The sequence below is a fragment of the Tursiops truncatus genome, chromosome 12 (assembly GCF_011762595.2).
Source record: "Tursiops truncatus isolate mTurTru1 chromosome 12, mTurTru1.mat.Y, whole genome shotgun sequence".
NCBI lineage: Eukaryota > Metazoa > Chordata > Mammalia > Artiodactyla > Delphinidae > Tursiops > Tursiops truncatus.
Genome location: NC_047045.1, coordinates 62022065 through 62041181, shown reverse-complemented (window position 1 = coordinate 62041181; position 19117 = coordinate 62022065). Strand labels below are relative to the sequence as shown.

General features: G+C 39.2%; 1 protein-coding gene across 5 annotated transcripts in view; it reads right to left on the bottom strand.

The window, feature by feature from the left end:
- PDE7B (phosphodiesterase 7B) overlaps positions 1–19117 on the bottom strand; it is a 475975-nt gene that overhangs the window by 369961 nt on the left and 86897 nt on the right. For all 5 annotated transcript variants that reach the window (XM_033867764.2, XM_073789633.1, XM_073789634.1 and 2 more), the window contains one exon: positions 18815–18864. Coding sequence is in view for 1 of the 5 variants with exons in the window: in XM_073789629.1 (XP_073645730.1) it covers positions 18815–18864 (50 nt within the window). In the remaining 4 variants the exon portion in view is untranslated. The remainder of the gene's footprint in view (positions 1–18814; positions 18865–19117) is intronic.

Here is a 19117-nt window from a genome sequence, read left to right as displayed (position 1 = left end):
CTCACCAAAAGCAGGGGGAGGGAGAATTAAATTAAATTAAACCAGTTATTTCATCTGAGTTAGAACAGTAGAAAGTCTAGGAGAACATCCACTTTTTTATCTATTGATGTTACAAATCTTCTCCAGAATGCACTCCCATAAATCAACTTCCTTCATCCATCCAGTGTTACTGAACCATCTAATCAAGTTTGATGTTTATAAAGTACAAATGCAGGTAAACAAAAAGATTTTCTTCTCCAACTGAACAATTTTCATAATTATCTGTACAACCAACCCTCTATTCTAGTTCAGGTGATTGTGAGATCCAAGCTGACTGTAATATTTTCTTTAACTTCACATTCTTGTGAATCCTACAGAAATTTCCGGTATAATAAATAACCTGTACTTCTTTCACCCTCGTGGAATGAAAGGAAGCTGAGAGACCAGTATGATACCTTTGCCACGTTTTCTCCGGGGGTTTTAGATTGCTCTTATCAATTTGTACAGATTCATTGTGTTTTACATACACCAACCATTGTACGTTATATTTGTGTGGATATTCCTTCTCAATTAGTTATTTTAACTTTGGTAATTTTAATGTAATCAATATATTGATGTTTTGTAATTTCTCCAATGATTTCTAAGCTAAGAAACTCCTTCCTACCCAGAGATAAGCTAAATATTTATCTATAGACTTTACAGATAAATCTATAGATTATCTTTTGTATTTTTAGTGTAACTTTTTTAGCAATTCATTATTAAATCCTATTGGAATTAATTCTGCATTTGGAATAAAGTGATGATGTAAAGTAATTAAATAATTAAATAATTAAACAATTTTATTAATGCTGTCTACTGAATAATTGATTCAACTATAATGATTTGTGATTTTTATTGCATCATATCACTATATATATTAAGATGTACTTTGGGCTACATATACTTTTTCCATTGGTTTGTCTGAATTCTCTTGTAAGCTGACACAAAAATATGAACTATTTTATGCCTGAAAAACCACATGTATACATATTCTCATGCTACATTCTCATATGGGGTTTGGCTTTTCTTTTTTTTTGGATTACTTGATTTTTTATGCAACAATATCTAAAAACATACGATAGAGGGGGAGCTTCAAGACAGTGGAAGAGTAAGACGCGGAGATCACCTTCCTCCCCACAAATACATCAGAAATACATCTACATGTCGAACAACTCCTACAGAACACTTACTGAAGGCTGGCAGAAGACCTCAGACCTCCCAAAAGGCAAGAAATTCCCCCACGTACCTGGGTAGGGCAAAAGAAAAAAGAAAAAACAGAGACAAAAGGATAGGGACAGTACCTGCACCAGTGGGAGGGAGCTGTGAAGGAGGAAAGGTTTCCACACACTAGGAAGCCCTTCGCGGGCAGAGACTGCGGGTGGCCGAGGGGGAAGCTTCGGAGCCACGGAGGAGAGCGCAGCAACAGGGGTGCAGAGGGCAAAGCGGAGAGATTCCCGCACAGAAGATCGGTGCCGACCAGAACTCACCAGCCCGAGAGGCTTGTCTGCTCACCCGCTGGGGCAGGCGACGGCTGGGAGCTGAGGCTCGGGCTTCGGTTGGATTCCAGGGAGAGGACTGGGGTTGGCAGCGTTAACACAGCCTGCAGGGGGTTAGTGCACCATGGCTAGCCGGGGAGGGAGTCTGGGAAAAGTCTGGAACTGCCGAAGAGACGACAGACTTTTTCTTGCCTCTTTGTTTCCTGGTGCGCGAGGAGAGGGGATTAAGAGCGCTGCTTAAAGGAGCTCCAGAGACGGGCGCAAGCCGCGGCTAAAAGCGCGGACCCCAGAGACGGGCATGAGACGCTAAGGCTGCTGCTGCCGCCACCAAGAAACCTGTGTGCGAGCACAGGTCACTATCCATACCTCCCTTCCGGGGAGCCTGTGCAGGCCGCCACTGCCAGGGTCCCGGGATCCAGGGACAACTCCCCCGGGAGAATGCACGGCGCGCCTCAGGCTGGTGCAACATCACGCCGGCCTCTGCCACCGCAGGCTCTCCCCGCATCCGTACCCCTCCCTCTCCCCGGCCTGGGTGAGCCAGAGCCCCCGAATCAGCGGCTCCTTTAACCCCGTCCTGTCTGAGCGAAGAACAGACGCCCTCCGGTGACCTACACGCAGAGGCGAGTCCAAATCCAACGCTGAACCCCGGGAGCTGTGCGAACAAAGAAGAGAAAGGGAAATCTCTCCCACCAGCCTCAGGAGCAGCGGATTAAAGCTCCACAATCAACTTGATGTACCCTGCATCTGTGGAATACCTGAATAGACAATGAATCATCCCAAATTGAAGCGGTGGATTTTGGGAACAACGATATATATATATTTTTTCCCTTTTTCTCTTTTTGCGACTGTGTGTGTGTGTATGCTTCAGTGTGTTATTTTCTCTGTATAGCTTTGCTTTTACCATTTGTCCTAGGGTTCTGTCTCTCCGTTTTTTTTCCTTTGTTTTTTTTTTATTACTTACAATTTTTTTCTTAATAATTTTTTATTTTAATCACTTTATTTTATTTTATCTTCTTTCTTTCTTTCTTTTATTTTCTCCCTTCATTCTGAGCTGTGTGGAGGACAGGCTCTTGGTCCTCCAGCCAGGCGTCAGGGATGTGCCACTGAGGTGGGACAGCCAACTTCAAGACAGTGGTCCACAAGAGACCTCCCAGCTCCACGTAATATCAAACAGCAAAAATCTCCCAGAGATCTCCATCTCAATGCCAAGACCCAGCTCCACTCAACGACCAGCAAGCTACAGGGCTGGACACCCTATGCAAACAACTAGCAAGACAGGAACACAACCCCATCCATTAGCACAGAGGCTGCCTAAAATCAGAATAAGGCCACAGACACCCCATAACACACCACCAGACGTGGACATGCCCACCAGAAAGACAAGATCCAGCCTCATCCACCACAACACAGGCACTAGTCCCCTCCAGCTGGAAGCCTATACAACCCACTGAACCAACCTTAGCCAGACACCAAAAACAACAGAAACTATGAACCTGCAGCCTGCGAAAAAGGAGACCCCAAACACAGTAAGCTAAGCAAAATGAGAAGACAGAGAAACACACAGCAGATGAAGGAGAAAGGCAAAAACCACCAGACCCAACAAATGAAGAGGAAATAGGCAGTCTACCTGAAAAAGAATTCAGAATAATGATAGTAAAGATGATCCAAAATCTTGGAAATAGAATGGAGAAAATGAAAGAAACGTTTAACAGGGATCTATAAGAACTAAACACCTAACAAACAGTGATGAACAACACAATACACGAAATTAAAAATTCTCTAGAAGGGATCAATAGCAGAATAACTGAGGCAGAAGAACGGATAAGTGACCTGGAAGATAAAATAGTGGCGATAACTACTGCAGAGCAGAATAAAGAGAAAAGAATGAAAAGAATTGAGGACAGTCTTAGAGACCTATGGGACAACATTAAACGCACTAACATTTGAATTATAGGGGTCCCAGAGGAAGAAGAGAAAAAGAAAGGGACTGAGAAAATATTTGAAGAGATTATAGTTGAAAACTTCCCTAATATGGGAAAGGAAATAGTTAATCAAGTCTAGGAAGCACAGAGAGTCCCATACAGGATAAATCCAAGGAGAAACATGCCAGGACACATTAATCAAATGATCAAAAATTAAATACAAAGAACAAATATTAAAAGCAGCAAGGGAAAAACAACAAATAACACATAAGGGAATCCCCATAAGGTTAACAGCTGATCTTTCAGCAGAAACTCTGCAAGCCAGAAGGGAGTGGCAGGACATATTTAAAGTGATGAAGGAGAAAAACCTAAAACCAAGACTACTGTACCCAGCAAGGATCTCATTCAGATTTGACAGAGAAATTAAAAACTTTACAGACAAGCAAAAGCTAAGAGAATTCAGCACCAGCAAACCAGCTTCACAACAAATGCTAAAAGAACTTCTCTAGGCAGGAAACACAACAGAAGGAAAAGACTTACAATAATAAACCTAAAACAATTAAGAAAATGGTAATGGGAACATACATATCGATAATTACCTTAAATGTAAATGGATTAAATGCTCCAACCAAAAGACACAGATTGGCTGAATGGATTAAAAAACAAGACCCATATATATGTTGTCTACAAGAGACCCACTTCAGACCTAGGGACACATACAGACTGAAAGTGAGGTGATGGAAAAAGATATTCCATGCAAATGGATATCAAAAGAACGCTGGAGTAGCAATTCTCATCTCAGACAAAATAGACTTTAAAACAGACTATTACAAGAGACAAAAAAGTAAACAACATAATGATCAAAGGATCAATCCAAGAAGAAGATATAAGAATTGTGAATATTTATGCACCCAACATAGGAGCACCTCAATACATAAGGCAAATACTAACAGCCATAAAAGGGGAAATCGACAGTAACACAATCATAGTAGGGGATTTAACACCCCACTTTCACCAATGGACAGATCATCCATAATGAAAATAAATAAGGAGACACAAGCTTTAAATGATACATTAAACAAGATGGACTTAATTGATATTTATAGGACATTCTATCCAAAAACAACAGAATACACATTCTTCTGAAGTGCTCATGGAACATTCTCCAGGATACATCATATCTTGGGTCACAAATCAAGCCTTGGTAAATTTAGGAAAATTAGTATCAAGTATATTTTCTGAACACAATGCTATGAGACTAGATATCAATTACAGGAAAAAATCTGTAAGAAATACAAACACATGGAGGCTAAATAATACACTACTTAATAAACAAGATATCACTGAAGAAATCAAACAGGAAATCAAAAAATAGATTTTGAAACAAAATGACAATGAAACAAATGACAATGAAAACACAACGACCCAAAACTTCTGGGATGCAGCAAAAGCAGTACTAAGAGGGAAGTATATAGCAATACAATCCTACCTTAAGAAACAAGAAACAGCTCAAACAAACAACCTAACCTTACACCTAAAGCAATTAGAGAAGAAGAACAAAAAACCCCAAAGTTAGCAGAAGGAAAGAAATCATAAAGATCAGATAAGAAATAAATGAAAAAGAAATAAAGGAAATGATAGCACAGTTCAATAAAACTAAAAGCTGGTTCTTTGAGAAGATGAACAAAATTGATAAACCATTAGCCAGACTTATCAAGAAAAAAAGGGAGAAGACTCAGATTGATAGAATTGGAAATGAAAAAGGAGAAGTAACAACTGACACTGCAGAAATACAAAGGATCATGAGAGATTACTACAAACAACTGTATGCCAATAAAATGGACAACCTGGAAGAAATGGACAAATTCTTAGAAAAGCACAACCTTCTGAGACAGAATCAGGAAGAAATAGAAAATATAAACAGACCAATCACAAGCACTGAAATTGAAACTGTGATGAATAATCTTCCAGGGGCTTCCCTGGTGGTGCAGTGGTTGAGAGTCCGCCTGCCAATGCAGGGGACACGGGTTCGTGCCCCGGTCCGGGAAGATCCCACATGCCGCGGAGCGGCTAGGCCCGTGAGCCATGGCTGCTGAGCCCGCACATTCGGAGCCTGTGCTCTGCAACAGGAGAGGGCACAACAGTGAGAGCGCCGTGTACCGCAAAAAAAAAAAAAAAAAATCTTCCAAAAACCAAAAGACCAGGACCAGATGGCTTCACAGGCGAATTCCATCAAACATTTACAGAAGGAATAACACCTATCCTTCTCAAACTCTTCCAAAATATAGCAGAGGGAGGACCACTCCCAAACTCATTCTACAAGGCACCATCACTCTGATACCAAAACCAGACAATGATGTCACAAAGAAAGAAAACTACAGGCCAATATCACTAAGTAACATAGATGCAAAAATCCTCAACAAAATACTAGCAAACAGAATACAATGGCACATTAAAAGGATCATACACTATGATCAGGTAGGGTTTATCCCAGGAATGCAAGGATTCTTCAGTATACGCAAATCGATCAAGGTGATACACCATATTAAAAAACTGAAGGAGAAAAACCATATGATCACCTCAATAGATGCAGAAAAAGCTTTTGACAAAATTCAACACCCATTTATGATAAAAAACACTCCAGAAAGTAGGCATAGAGAGAATTTTCCTCAATATAATAAAGGCCATATATGACAAATCCACAGCCAACATCATCCATATTGGTGTAAAACTGAAACCGTTTCCACTAAGATCAGGAACAAGACAAGGGTTGCCCACTCTCACCGCTATTATTCAACATAGTTTTGGAAGTTTTAGCCACAGCAATCAGAGAAGAAAAAGAAATAAAAGGAATCCAAATCGGAAAAGAAGAAGTAAAGCTGTCACTGTTTGCAGATGACATGATACTATACATAGACAATCCTAAAGATGCTACCAGAAAACTACTAGAGCTAATCAATGAATCTGGTAAAGTAGCAGGATACATTCCTGCATTCCTATACACTAATGATGAAAAATCTGAAAGTGAAATTAAGAAAACATTCCCATTTACGATTGCAACAAAAAGAATAAGGTATGTAGGAATAAACCTACCTATGGAGACAAATGACCTGTATGCAGAAAATATAAGACACTGATGGAAGAAATTAAAGGTGATACAAATAGATGGAGAGATATACCATGTTCTTGGATTGGAAGAATCAACATTGTGAAAATGACTCTACTACCCAAAGCAATCTACAGATTCAATGCAATCCCTATCAAACTACCAATGGCATTTTTCACAGAACTAGAACAAAAAATTTCACAATTTGTATGGAAACACAAAAGACCCCGAATAGCCAAAGCAATCTTGAGAAAGAAAAACGGAGCTGGAGGAATCAGGCTCCCTGACTTCAGACAATACTACAAAGCTACAGTAATCAAGACAGTATAGTACTGGCATAAAAACAGAAATATAGATCAATGGAACATGATAGAAAGCCCAGAGATAAACCCACACACATATGGTCACCTTATATTTGATAAGGGAGGCAAGAATATACAATGGAGAAAGCCAGCCTCTTCAATAAGTGGTGTTGGGAAAACTGGACTGCTACATGTAAAAGAATGAAATTAGAACACTCTTTAACACCATACACAAAAATAAATTCAAAATGGATTAAAGACCTAAATGTAAGGCCAGACACCATCAATCTCTTAGAGAAAAACATAGGCAGAACACTCTATGACATAAATCACTGCAAGATCCTTTTTGACTCACCTCATAGAGAAATGGAAAAATAAACAAAAAATAAACAAATGGGACCTAATGAAACTTAAAAGCTTTTGCACAGCAAAGGAAACCATAAAGAAGATGAAAAGACAACCCTCAGAATGGATAAAATATCTGCAAATGAAACAAATGACAAAGGATTAATCTCCAAAATTTACAAGCAGCTCATGCAGCTCAATATCAAAAAAACAAGCAACTCATTCCAAAAATGGGCAGAAGACCTAAATAGACATTTCTACAAAGAAGATATACAGACTGCCAACAAACACATGAAAGCATGCTCAACATCATTAATCATTATAGAAATGCAAATGAAAACTACAATGAAATATCATCTCACACCGGTGAGAATGGCCATCATCAAAATATCTACAAACAATAAATGCAAAGAGGGTGTGGAGAAAAGGGAACCCTCTTGCACCTTTGGTGGGAATATAAATTGATACAGCCACTATGGAGAACAGTATGGATGTTCCTTAAAAAACTAAAAATAGAACTACTATACAACCCAGCAATCCTACTACTGGGCATATACCTTGAGAAAACCATAATTCCAAAAGAGTCATGTACCAAAATGTTCACTGCAGCTCTATTTACAACAGCCAGGACATGGAATTAACCTAAGTGTCCATCAACAGATGAATGGATAAAGATGTGGCACATATATACAATGGAATATTACTCAGCCATAAAAAGGAACAAAACTGAATTTCGTTTGTAATGAAGTGGACGGACCTAGAGACCTTCATACAGAGTGAAGTAAGTCAGAAAGAGAAAAACAAATACCATATGCTAACACATATATATGGAATCTAAAAAAACAAAACAAAAAAATGGACTTGACGATACAGGGAGGAGGAAGGGTAATCTGGGACAAAGTGAGAGAGGCATGTACATATACTACATACATTACCAAACGTAAAATAGATAGCTAGTGGGAAGCAGCCACATAGCACAGGGAGATTAGCTTGATGCTTTGTGACCACCTAGAGTGGTGGGATAGGAAGTGTGGGAGGGAGTGAGATATAAGAGCAAAGAGATATGGGGATATATGTATATGTATAGCTGATTTACTTTGTTATAAAGCAGAAGCTAACACACCATTGTATATCAATTATACTCCAATAAACATGTTAAAAACATAAAAAGGATAATTCAATACTAACATACATAATAACTAACATTTGTTGAGAGTCTGCATATGCTAGAAATGATTCAAAGTGCTTTGTATATTGCAGCGGTCAATTTTACATGTCAACTTGGTTGGGCCACAGTGCCTACGTATGTGATCAAACATTATTCTGGATGTTTCTGTGAGGATGTTTTAGGATAAGATGAACACTTAAATTGCTGGACTTTGAGTAAAGCAGGTTTCACTCCATTAATGTGGGTGGGTCTCATTCAACCAGCTGAACATCTGATTACAACAAAAGACTGACCTCCCCAGAGCAAGAGGGAATTCAGTCAGCAGATGGCCTTTGGACTTGAACTGTAACACTGGCTCTTCCTTTGGTCTCCATCATGATGGTTTTTGGACAGGTCTGTGGCACTGACTTTTCCCTGGATATCCAGCCAGATGGCCCACCCTACAGATGGTGGACTTGCCAGCCTCTATAATCACATGAGCCACTCCTCTGTCTCTCTCTTTCTGTATGTCTGGGGAACTGTGATGCACATATATGTATAGAGTCACTTTTTTCATGACAACAATCCCAACGGGTAGGTATATTTTTACCATTTTCATTTTACAGATAAGGACACTGTGTCTGGGAAGCTTAAATATCTTGCCCAACATCACTCAATCAGTTGGTGGCAGGATGGGGCTTCAAACATCATTGTCCACAGTTATAAAAATGGAAACTACTTTTTAAGATCAATGAAACTAACTTAAAAATTATTTTATTTCTCGCTTGAGAAAAAAGAACAAAGCTAGAGATGTCATGCTTTCTGACTTCAGACTATACTACAAAGCTACAGTAGTCAAAACTGTATGGTACTGCCATAAAAACAAACTACAGATCAGAGGAACAGAATAGAAAGCCCAGAAATAAACCCATACACCCATGGTCAATTAATCGATGACAATAGAAGCAAGAATATACAATGGAGAAAAGACAGTCTATTCAATAAGTGGTGCTGGGAAAACTGGACAGGTATATGTGAAAGAATGAAATTAGAACATTTTCTCACAGAATATACAGAAATAAACTCAAAATGGATTAAAGACCTAAGTGTAAGACCAGATACAATAAAGCTCCCAAAAGAGGCTATAGGTGGTACAGTCTTTGACATAAATCATGGCAATAGTTTTTAGGATATGTCTCCTAAGGCAAAAGAAACAAAAGCAAAAATAAACAAATAGGACCTAATAAAGTTAAAATCTTTTGCACAGCAAAGGAAATAATCAACAAAGTGAGAAGACAACATACTGAGTGGGAGAAAATATTTGCAAATGATATTGACTAATAAGGGGTTAATATCCAAAACACATAAACATCTCATACAAGTCAATGTAAAAAACCCCCAAACAATCCAATTTAGAAATGGCCAGAAGATCTGAACAGACATTTTTCCAAAGAAGACATACAGATGGCCAACAGGCACATACATGAAAAGATGCTCAATGTTGCTTATCATCATAGAAATGCATATCAAAACCACAATGAGATATCACCTCACACCTGTCACAATAGCTATCATAAAAAAGTCTGCAAATAACAAATGTTGGCAAGGATGGAGAAAAGGGAACCCTAACACTCTATTGGTGGGAATGTAAATTGGTGCAGCCACTATGGAAAACAGTATGAAGGTTCCTCAAAAAACTAAAAATAAAACTGCCATATGATCCAGCAATTCCACTGCTGAGTATATTTCCGAAGAAAACAAAAACACTAGCTCGAAAAGATACCTGCACCCCAATGTTCATAGCAGCATTATTTATAACAGCCAAGATCTGAAAGCTACCTAAGTGTCCATCAACAGATGATAAAAAAGATGTGATATACATACATAGGATTATTACTCAGCCATAAAAAAGAATGAAATTTTGCCATTTGCAACAACGTGGATGGACCTAGAGGATATTACCCTTAGTGAAATAAGTTAGACAGAGAAAAAAATAGTCTATGTTATCACCTATATGTGGAATCTAAAAAAATAACACAAACAAATGTATATATCAAAACAGAAACAGACTCACAGATATTGAGAACAAACTAGTGGTTGCCAGTGGGGAGAGGGAAGTGGTGGGCAAGAAAGGGGTATGGGATTAACAGATGCAAACTATATTTATAAAAAAAAAATAAGCAAAAAGGATATATTATACAGCACAGGGAAATATAGCCATTATTTTGTAATAACTCTAAATGGAGTATAATCTATAAAAATTTATGTTATACACCTGAAACTAATATAATATTGTAAATCAACTATACTAAAATAGAATTTGTAAAAATTATTTTGTTTCTTTAAAAACAAAATAATACATTGTAGTTCCTTATTTGGGTTTGATACCTTTTTAGGAAAATCAAAATACTTCAGAAGGTAAGTTCTTAAAGTGGTTATCAAAAAGCAAATACAAATAAATTATTTGCCTTTCTCACTCTCATTCCCTCATGAATGTACAGTTGAGGTTTTCAGTAGCTACATGACATATGATGTCAGTGCTCTGAAGTTAACAAGTAGTATGTTTATTTTTGCTAATTTTGAGTAAATAAACAAATATTTAGAAACTTCTCAAGTTTAACTTTTAATTTAGTAAATACTTATTGATATAATCCTCATAAACAAAAGCCCTTTGGTGTACTAAATAATTAATGAATTTAAAAGAGATTCCAAGGCCAAGAAGTTTGAGAACTGCTATTTTAGAGACATTACAAAAAGTAAGACACTTTTGTTAAGTGAATACTGTTATTTACAGTTTGGCAGAGGTATTTTTACAGTTTTTACAGGGTTCTTCAATTCTTCTTACAGTCAAATCTGAGCAAGAGAAGGGAAAAATAAACCAAAAATGAATCTTCACAAATATCTTCAATGCTATTTTCAATTTTTAATGTTTTTACTTGGCCACAGTCAGAATAATTTTAGGCCCCGGGTCTATAGTTCAGTCATAATTTTTCCAATTTTATCCAATTCCCACTGGGTATATGTTAGCTTATCTTTTTATAATGGTGAATAAAAGACTAACAAAACATAGCCCCATCTTTCTCAAACGTCAAATAGCGGACATTAGCAGGAGAGGCCACTGAAGGTGTATGTGGTGGAGAAGAGATCTGCATGCTGGCACTTGGGTGCATGGTGACCCTGCACTTTCTGGTCCAGCCTCCCGTGGGCTGCCTTGGGGGCGTCCATATCCCCTGGGTATTCTCCCAAGGGTGGAGCAACAGCCATAACAACGGAACATCACTTTGCTGAGCATTGCAGAGGAGCAGCAGCAAGGCTGAGGCAGAGTGTTCTTAGACCGGTGACCTCCCCTGGAGATGCAGCTTGGCTCGGCTCCAGAGGCAGAAACAAGAAGGAGTTCAGAAGGCTCATCTTCCTTCTCTATATTTGATAAATGTGTGCTCTCCCGTACACCAGGGAAAATGCAGCGTAGAGTCCTTGCCTCAGTGTTATTAGATGAGTCAATGAGATGGAACAAAGGAATCTCGACTGACTCCTTTCTCTCACCACTGTTTGTGGAGAGTCTTGTTCTGTCGAAATCCGGTGCTTAGCACTCCACACTTCCACTGCAGGGAGCCTGGTTCCATCCCTGGTTGGGAAACTAAGATTCCACATGTCGCCCTGTGCGGCCAAAAAAAAAAAAAAAAACCATCGACAACACCATCGCTCCTTGTGTTTGTATAGAATGTCACAGTTTATAGAGCACTTTCACATTCATTAACTCTCAAGGACACTGTGAAGTAAACCAAGCAAGTATTGCTATCCTTTTTTATGGATCAGAAAACTGAGAATCCAGAGTGTCGAGCAATTTACCCAAGGTCACAGGTAGTAAGAGCTTTGCCACACCTGGAAGGCAGCTCATCTGATTTCAATCCCACATCAGGTCCACTGACTATGCAGATAGTACACCTTGCTGGTTTCCTCATTATATCTGAAATTACCTAACCGCAGGCATGTTTTGGCACAAGTGTATTTGGAAAGAAGGTAGAGAGACAAAAAGAAAAAAGTGGAGATTGAAAAGGAAAAGAAAAACTAATCACAGGGAAATGCACATCCTTTTATAAAATTTGTGACTAACCTCATTTCTTAACTAATAATGCAAAGAAAGTCTGAGGTCATCACTGTCAACTTCCAGAGATTAAAACAAATTTTTTACATGCACCGAAGTAATCATTTGAAATAGTAATGAAAACACCTGTTGATACAAGTTTTCCTTTATGGGTGTCAGTGGCCAAAATAAATCAGGGTGCTTCGGAGGTTCCAAGATTAAGATAGGAGTCCTCTGGCATTCGCCAGGATGCTCTCTTGAGGTCTACTAGCATGTAGAGGCAGCGGCTTTGGTTTCACAGCTCGTGCTGAATGCAGAATGGCCTTCTGCAGGATGTGCTAGAGTTTCTTTAGCCATTAATTACTTTTACAGCTGCAGCTCTAAAAATGGAAAGGATAAAAATTGCACTGTTTGTTCCACTGAAAGTGCAAAGGGGACCAGCAGAAAGAAATCCACGGACTCTGCCTTGCAAATGAATCAAATAAACTTTTCCTTGAATGTATTTTTGATTATCTGAAAATCACTTGTAAGAGAGTGTTAACAAATAACGAAATATGCATAAAAGAAAGTTCAAAGTCATTGATGAGGTAGGAAGTGAAAAACTGATGGCCCGGTGAGTGTGAGGACTTGCAGACATGGCATCTGGAGTGCTTTTTTTGCTGAGGAATATGACCATGCTCTGTCTCGGTAGAATGAGGGTTCACAATAAATTAAATTAAAAGGTACTTTATAGAAAAACAAAAATACATTTCATCTTCACTTTGTTTTACAGGTTGAGATGGGTACTTGCTCCACACATAAAGACTTGACTATCCACCCTGAACACCGTTACCTTACAGCTGTATACAGTCATCTTCGTTAGTTATTTCTACCTTATTTCCCATTCTCTATCTTCTAGTCTCTTCTCCATTTAGCACCAGCTTTTCACAGCTGCAGTTTCAGGGCAGATCTCTCATTCTTCCCTCGGAGGGACATTTATTTGCATAACCATTGCTGCTTCCAGTTACTCCACCGAGTAAGTGCCACTTAGGATCCTCGTAAGCCCGTTGTTACTGCTATTCCAAAGTAGCAGCAACTTTGAACGCCAGGTTTGAAAAATGTGTTTGAAACTAGGGAAGACATTTTAGAAGAAATTAAATGTGAATACCTACTCTTCCAACAATTCCCTTGTGAGGGTTTTTCAAATGACGAGTTGATTAATGATAACATGAAAATCATCAACCGAAGCCATCCCCATACTTTGGAGATGCTGTCTTTAAGTTACTGACCTCTATACACTCTGATTTCTGATTCACATGGTCTTTTTAAAACTTCTTTAATTGGGCATATAGTAATTGTTTTATATAGTCAGACCTCTTCATGGGGTGGGTCACACACTGACATTCTGTTCGTAAGTGCACACCTTGAAACTACTTTATGTTTACATCTGGGCTAAAAAGATAAATTATTGGATGGGGTGCAAGATTTTCTAAATCACATCAAATTCTCTTTCATAGGAAATATGTTACATCTACGTTCTAGTACATTAATGTGTGGTGACAGTCTTCCTCACACACAAGTCTGAAATAAAACCACTGCAACATTCTTATTTGACAGGTAAAATATAGCAATAAATAAGCCATTATATAAAAAAGAATGTCAGACTTTTCCTTTCAGTTAGAAGATTTTTTTCCAAATGAATTTAGAACCAACGATCATATTCCGTTATTAATAGTGGCTAAGAGTATGGGCTCTGAGGAGACAGACAAGGGATACACTATTGGCTTGTCACTTTGGGCTCCTTTGACCTTGAGGAAGTTCCTATATTTCTCTAAGCCTCAGCCTTCTCACTTGTAAAATGCAATAATAGTAGTGCCTATCTCATAACGTTGCTATGGGCATTAAATAGATGATACATATAAGAAGTTCAGCACAGAGGTAGGTACATAATAAGAGTTCAGTAAGGGAGAGCTACCATTTTTCTCTCCAGAATCCCTTTTTGTGCTTGCCCTTACAGAGAGGTGGCAGAGAGTACAGCATGTTAATTCTACCCCATAATAAACCTATATATGAATATGTATTTGGGAAATGGGGAATGAGAAAAATGATAATATCAGGATCGTTTAGCTGAAAGGGTAAGCAGTTAATGGGAATTTAAACAGCAATGTTTACACTGACGATAACACAAGAGGAAGTTTAAACTGAGGAGTATAAAATTTAGGTTCAGATTAAATAATTCATTAACCACAGCTTCTCAGTTACCTATTTTTGTTGTTGTTGTTGTTGCTGTTTGTTGATTTATTTGTTTTTCTTTTAGTAGTTCTCCTTATTATCTAGCCGTAAAATCAGAGTCATTATTTTTACTTCCCACTCCAATCAGTCAATGTTTCCTTGTTCACATCCATCGGTTCCTTTTAATTCCCATCTTACCTCCCAGGCTGAGTTTCCATCCTGTCACCCCTAGATTAATGTAATACCCTCTTAGACATTCTCTCAGGCTTTAAATATCTTCCTCCTTCTATTAAATCCTGCGTTCTGCTATCAGATTAATTTTCCTCAAATACCACTTTGTTTCATCTCTCTGACTTCAGACTGCCTACATGGTAAGATTGGAATTCCTTGGTTTAGCTTTCAAGACGCTATACAACTTTAACCCACCTTTTTAGCTTCTTTCGCCCCATCCCCCCATCCCCTCTAATCCACCCGAGTAAGAGGGAAGTGGTACAGTATGAAAATGAAAACGTAGACTCCAGAGCACGCTACCTATGAGTGAACTCCAGCTCCACCACCAAACAGTTTTAAACTACAAGTTCAGATATTCTGAATTGTGGAACAAGCAACACATGTACCTGCTGCAGGTGGAAATGAGGGCTTTATCCATTGGTAAGTGTCCTACTTAAACATGCCAAATGGGCAACTAACCTAATTTCCATGTTTAAAGTAATCCTCTAGATGAAGATTGCAAAAGTTCCAATTCTAGAGAGACAGGGGATGGCTGGCAGCCAGAGGTGGGATTTAGGGCATCAGCAATGAGAATCTTTCATGAGTCCCTTTGCCAGATGCAGGAGGTCTGCAGAGTCAGTGGAGGAGGGGTGCTGGGATGGAGGAAGCTAGAGATGGCAGGGCTGGGAGAGTAAGCTCGCTAGAGGGCGAAGAGTCTGCCTGTCCCTTCTGCACTCTTTTCTCCCCACTCCCAGACAGAAATGAAAATTACAGTGTCCCAGGGGTCTGGACTGCTACCAACTCAGGCGCCTGAAGCGCTAAGAACCATCCAGTAGGTGTTGCTGTCACAGATCACAGAGAGCCATCGCGTTTGGGTCTGGACCTTACTCAGCAGACACTGAGGGCAACAGCTCCCTGGCCAGTTTCTTAGAACCTGTGGGAGAACAGCTCTCCACGACTCCCTTGAAGCCCAAGACCTCAACAGTTCCCAGCTTTCTTCAGCCCCACCGTGATTTGCTCATGAATGGGCTTTGGGAGTGGTGTTTAGACCATAACCTGCCCAGAATCCCCTATATTTCCTAGATGACATCTATTATTACTTTTTTTTTTTTTTTTTTTTTGCGGTACGAGGGCCTCTCACTGTTGTGGCCTCTCCCTGTTGTGGCCTCTCCCATTGCGAAGCACAGGCTCCGGACGCGCAGGCTCAGCGGCCATGGCTCACGGGCCCAGCCGCTCCGCGGCATGTGGGATCTTCCCGGACCAGGGCACGAACCCGTGTCCCCTGCATCGGCAGGCGGACTCTCAACCACTGCGCCACCAGGGAAGCCCTATTATTACATTTTTATATCAAACGTTCTTTGGAATAATAAAAATAACATTTTTGAGCTCCTACTATATTTAGAACCCAACCATATCTCCTCTAACCTTCACACTCAGTAGCAGCTCCTCTTCATCAGTGAAGAAACGGAGACGCGTTTAGCTTAAGCGGCAGAACCAGGATCCTAACCCACACCTTTCTGCCTCCAGAGCAAGAAGCCTTGCAGCCTTCCCCACACAGATCTCTTGATCTCTTACTTTCTCATTTGTTTCCCACAGCTCTGACCTGCCTCTCATCCCCAGCCAAGTCTGAACACGAATTCTGGCTCTGCGCTGAGGCACCCTTCATGTAACTTCCTACGGCTCCTTCTCCACCCTCTTTTCACATACGATGGGCTGAGAGGATGTGAAATGTAAACGTTACAGTTCCTGTGCTATTCCTCATAAAGATTTAAAAGAAAATACAGAAAGCAAAGCAAAGCAAAGCAAAGCTAATAACTCCAGGTTGTGTCTGGTAGTTACAACACGATAAAGGGCAGAGTCAGTCCTACCACACAGCCAAAGTTACATTTAGAAGATAAATGCAAGATATTTAGAAAGCACCTCATAAAAAATGTAGGCTGTACTATTATGGTCTTCAAGCCAAGCAGTCGGCGTGTCAACAAATCTTTACGGGGAAGCTATTATGGGACAAGCGCGGTGCAGGAGGCTGCAATACGTCTGCCTTGATTTATGAGTTTCATCTTTCCTACTGAGTTTCTCATAAACTTTTCAATATTCCTATATTCAGGTTAAAGATGCTAAAATTTTGAATAAATTATGTTAAATGACATACTAGCATACTAGTGACTACTTTTGTAAGACTGTGTTTTATTCATTCTATTCATTTGCATGACTCTTTTGCAGGAAAGATGAAACACTTTTTCATATGCAATGACACTCTTATAACTTATAAGTTGGTTAATAACTACAGTTTAGAAATTTATTTTTTACTTCAAGAGCTGATATTTGAAGGTTGGATCAAATCGCTAATGACTTTTCTGTAGCTCTCTTTTCTCCAGGTCTACTTAACTGACGCTCTATTTAAGAAACAAACCAAAAACACCAACACTGGCTCCGTCACTAAAGTTTTATCAGACTGGCAATCCAGGTCATAGAAACACCTCATAATGAGTATCATTAAAATATATATATAATAATAATATCCTTTACCTGTTAGAAAATATTTCATTAGCAAGGAAATGTCTCATTTTTTTAAAGCTCGACTTTAACCACTTTATCCTCTTGATTTATGTCCCGTTGATGCCTAAATTACCGGCTTAGCTAATTTGGTCCTGTGTCAACACGCACTGTGAAATCCCACTGAGCGGGGCCCTAACTGATGTTCTACTGGTCAGGTGGCCTTCTGCTTGGCTTCCCTTTTATCTTTTCTCATGCCCCCTTTCCTAGGGGAGTTATATGACTTTGTGTGAAGCACTCAGTTACGGAACAGAGCTACACCAAGAATGTACACACAGACAAGTGGGTGAGGGGTCCACCAGAGCTGAGGGGTCTTTCTCTGTAAAACTTAAGGACAACTGGCCTCTCAGTTGAAAAACATCAGAACTCTTGCACTGAAAACAAGGCAGCAATCCAGCTATAGCCGGTTGCTATTTTTTTTTGGTATCCATTCTAAGAAGTTATCATTTTCATGAGAATGAGGTGCTTATTCCACCACAGAAATTTTAACTTTGGAAAGCATCTCTGTGTAGTTCTAATTTCTTCGAGGGCACTATTTTTCAGGCTTGTTTTTGTCTTTCACGTTTGGACATCTGAGTTCTCACTTTCTGAGGCTTCTGCTTCCTCGGTCCGCTATCCTATGGCAGTTATGCTAGCACTCTATAATGAAAGCAAAAGCTGAAATGGAAGTTAATTCACACCCAAATCTATGTTCCTCATTTAACAACTTTTCTTTTGCGATACCTATAAGATTGCTTCAATCACTACTTCATTTAGGAAATGCTAATTTTTTATACAGTGCTGCTTCTTTTTGCTCTTCCTCCAGAAAAGCGAGCGATATAGTTCTAAAACCACATGGCTTATTGGTAGCACGTCATTATACTTTCGTTAATAGCAATCCCTAATACGTTGAACATTACACAAAAGTTAATAAAATATCTTTTTATGAGTACTGTTAATAAGGTAAGCTTATCAATAGCTTACTAGGATATTCAGTTTATATCATTTTTATACAATATCTTGAACATGAAATTATTTGTTTGATCCAATGACCTAATGAGAACCTGAGCTTTGAGAATCAGAGGTTGGTCCATTCCTGTTACGTAAAGCAATGCATTATTGATTTTGGAGTTACACCAAACTGACATTTTCACGACCACTATTGACCGAATGCTTGTGTTCCCCCACCTCAATTCATATATTGAAGCCTTAATCCCCAGTTTGGGAGTATTTGGAGATGGAGACTCATAAGGAAGGAATTAAGGTTAAATGAGGTTGTAAGACTGGGGCCTTGATCCAATAGGACTAGGGTTTTATAAGAAGAGCCACCAGAGAGCTCACACTCTTTGCTCTCTCCCCATATGCATGCAACAAAGGAAGGCCATGTGAGCACGTGTGAGAAGGCTGCCATCTGGCATCCCAAGGGGAGAGGCCTTACCTGACACCAATCCTGCTGGCACCTTGATCTTGGACTTCCACTCTCCAGAACTAGGAAAAAATAAATTTTTGTTGTTTAAAACACTTAGTCTATGATATTTTGTTATTGTAGTCCAAGAAAACTAATACAGTGACGAACCTATTTTCTTGAAAAACGTTTAGCTAGTTATTCGTAAATTGGGCAATGCACAAAATAAAGATAATACAACTTTAAGTTTTCCAAAATAAATTGCTATATTGGGGTATTCAAAACTGTGACCACTTTTTGCTTTGGGTTTTTATCTGTGAAATACCACTGTAAAAT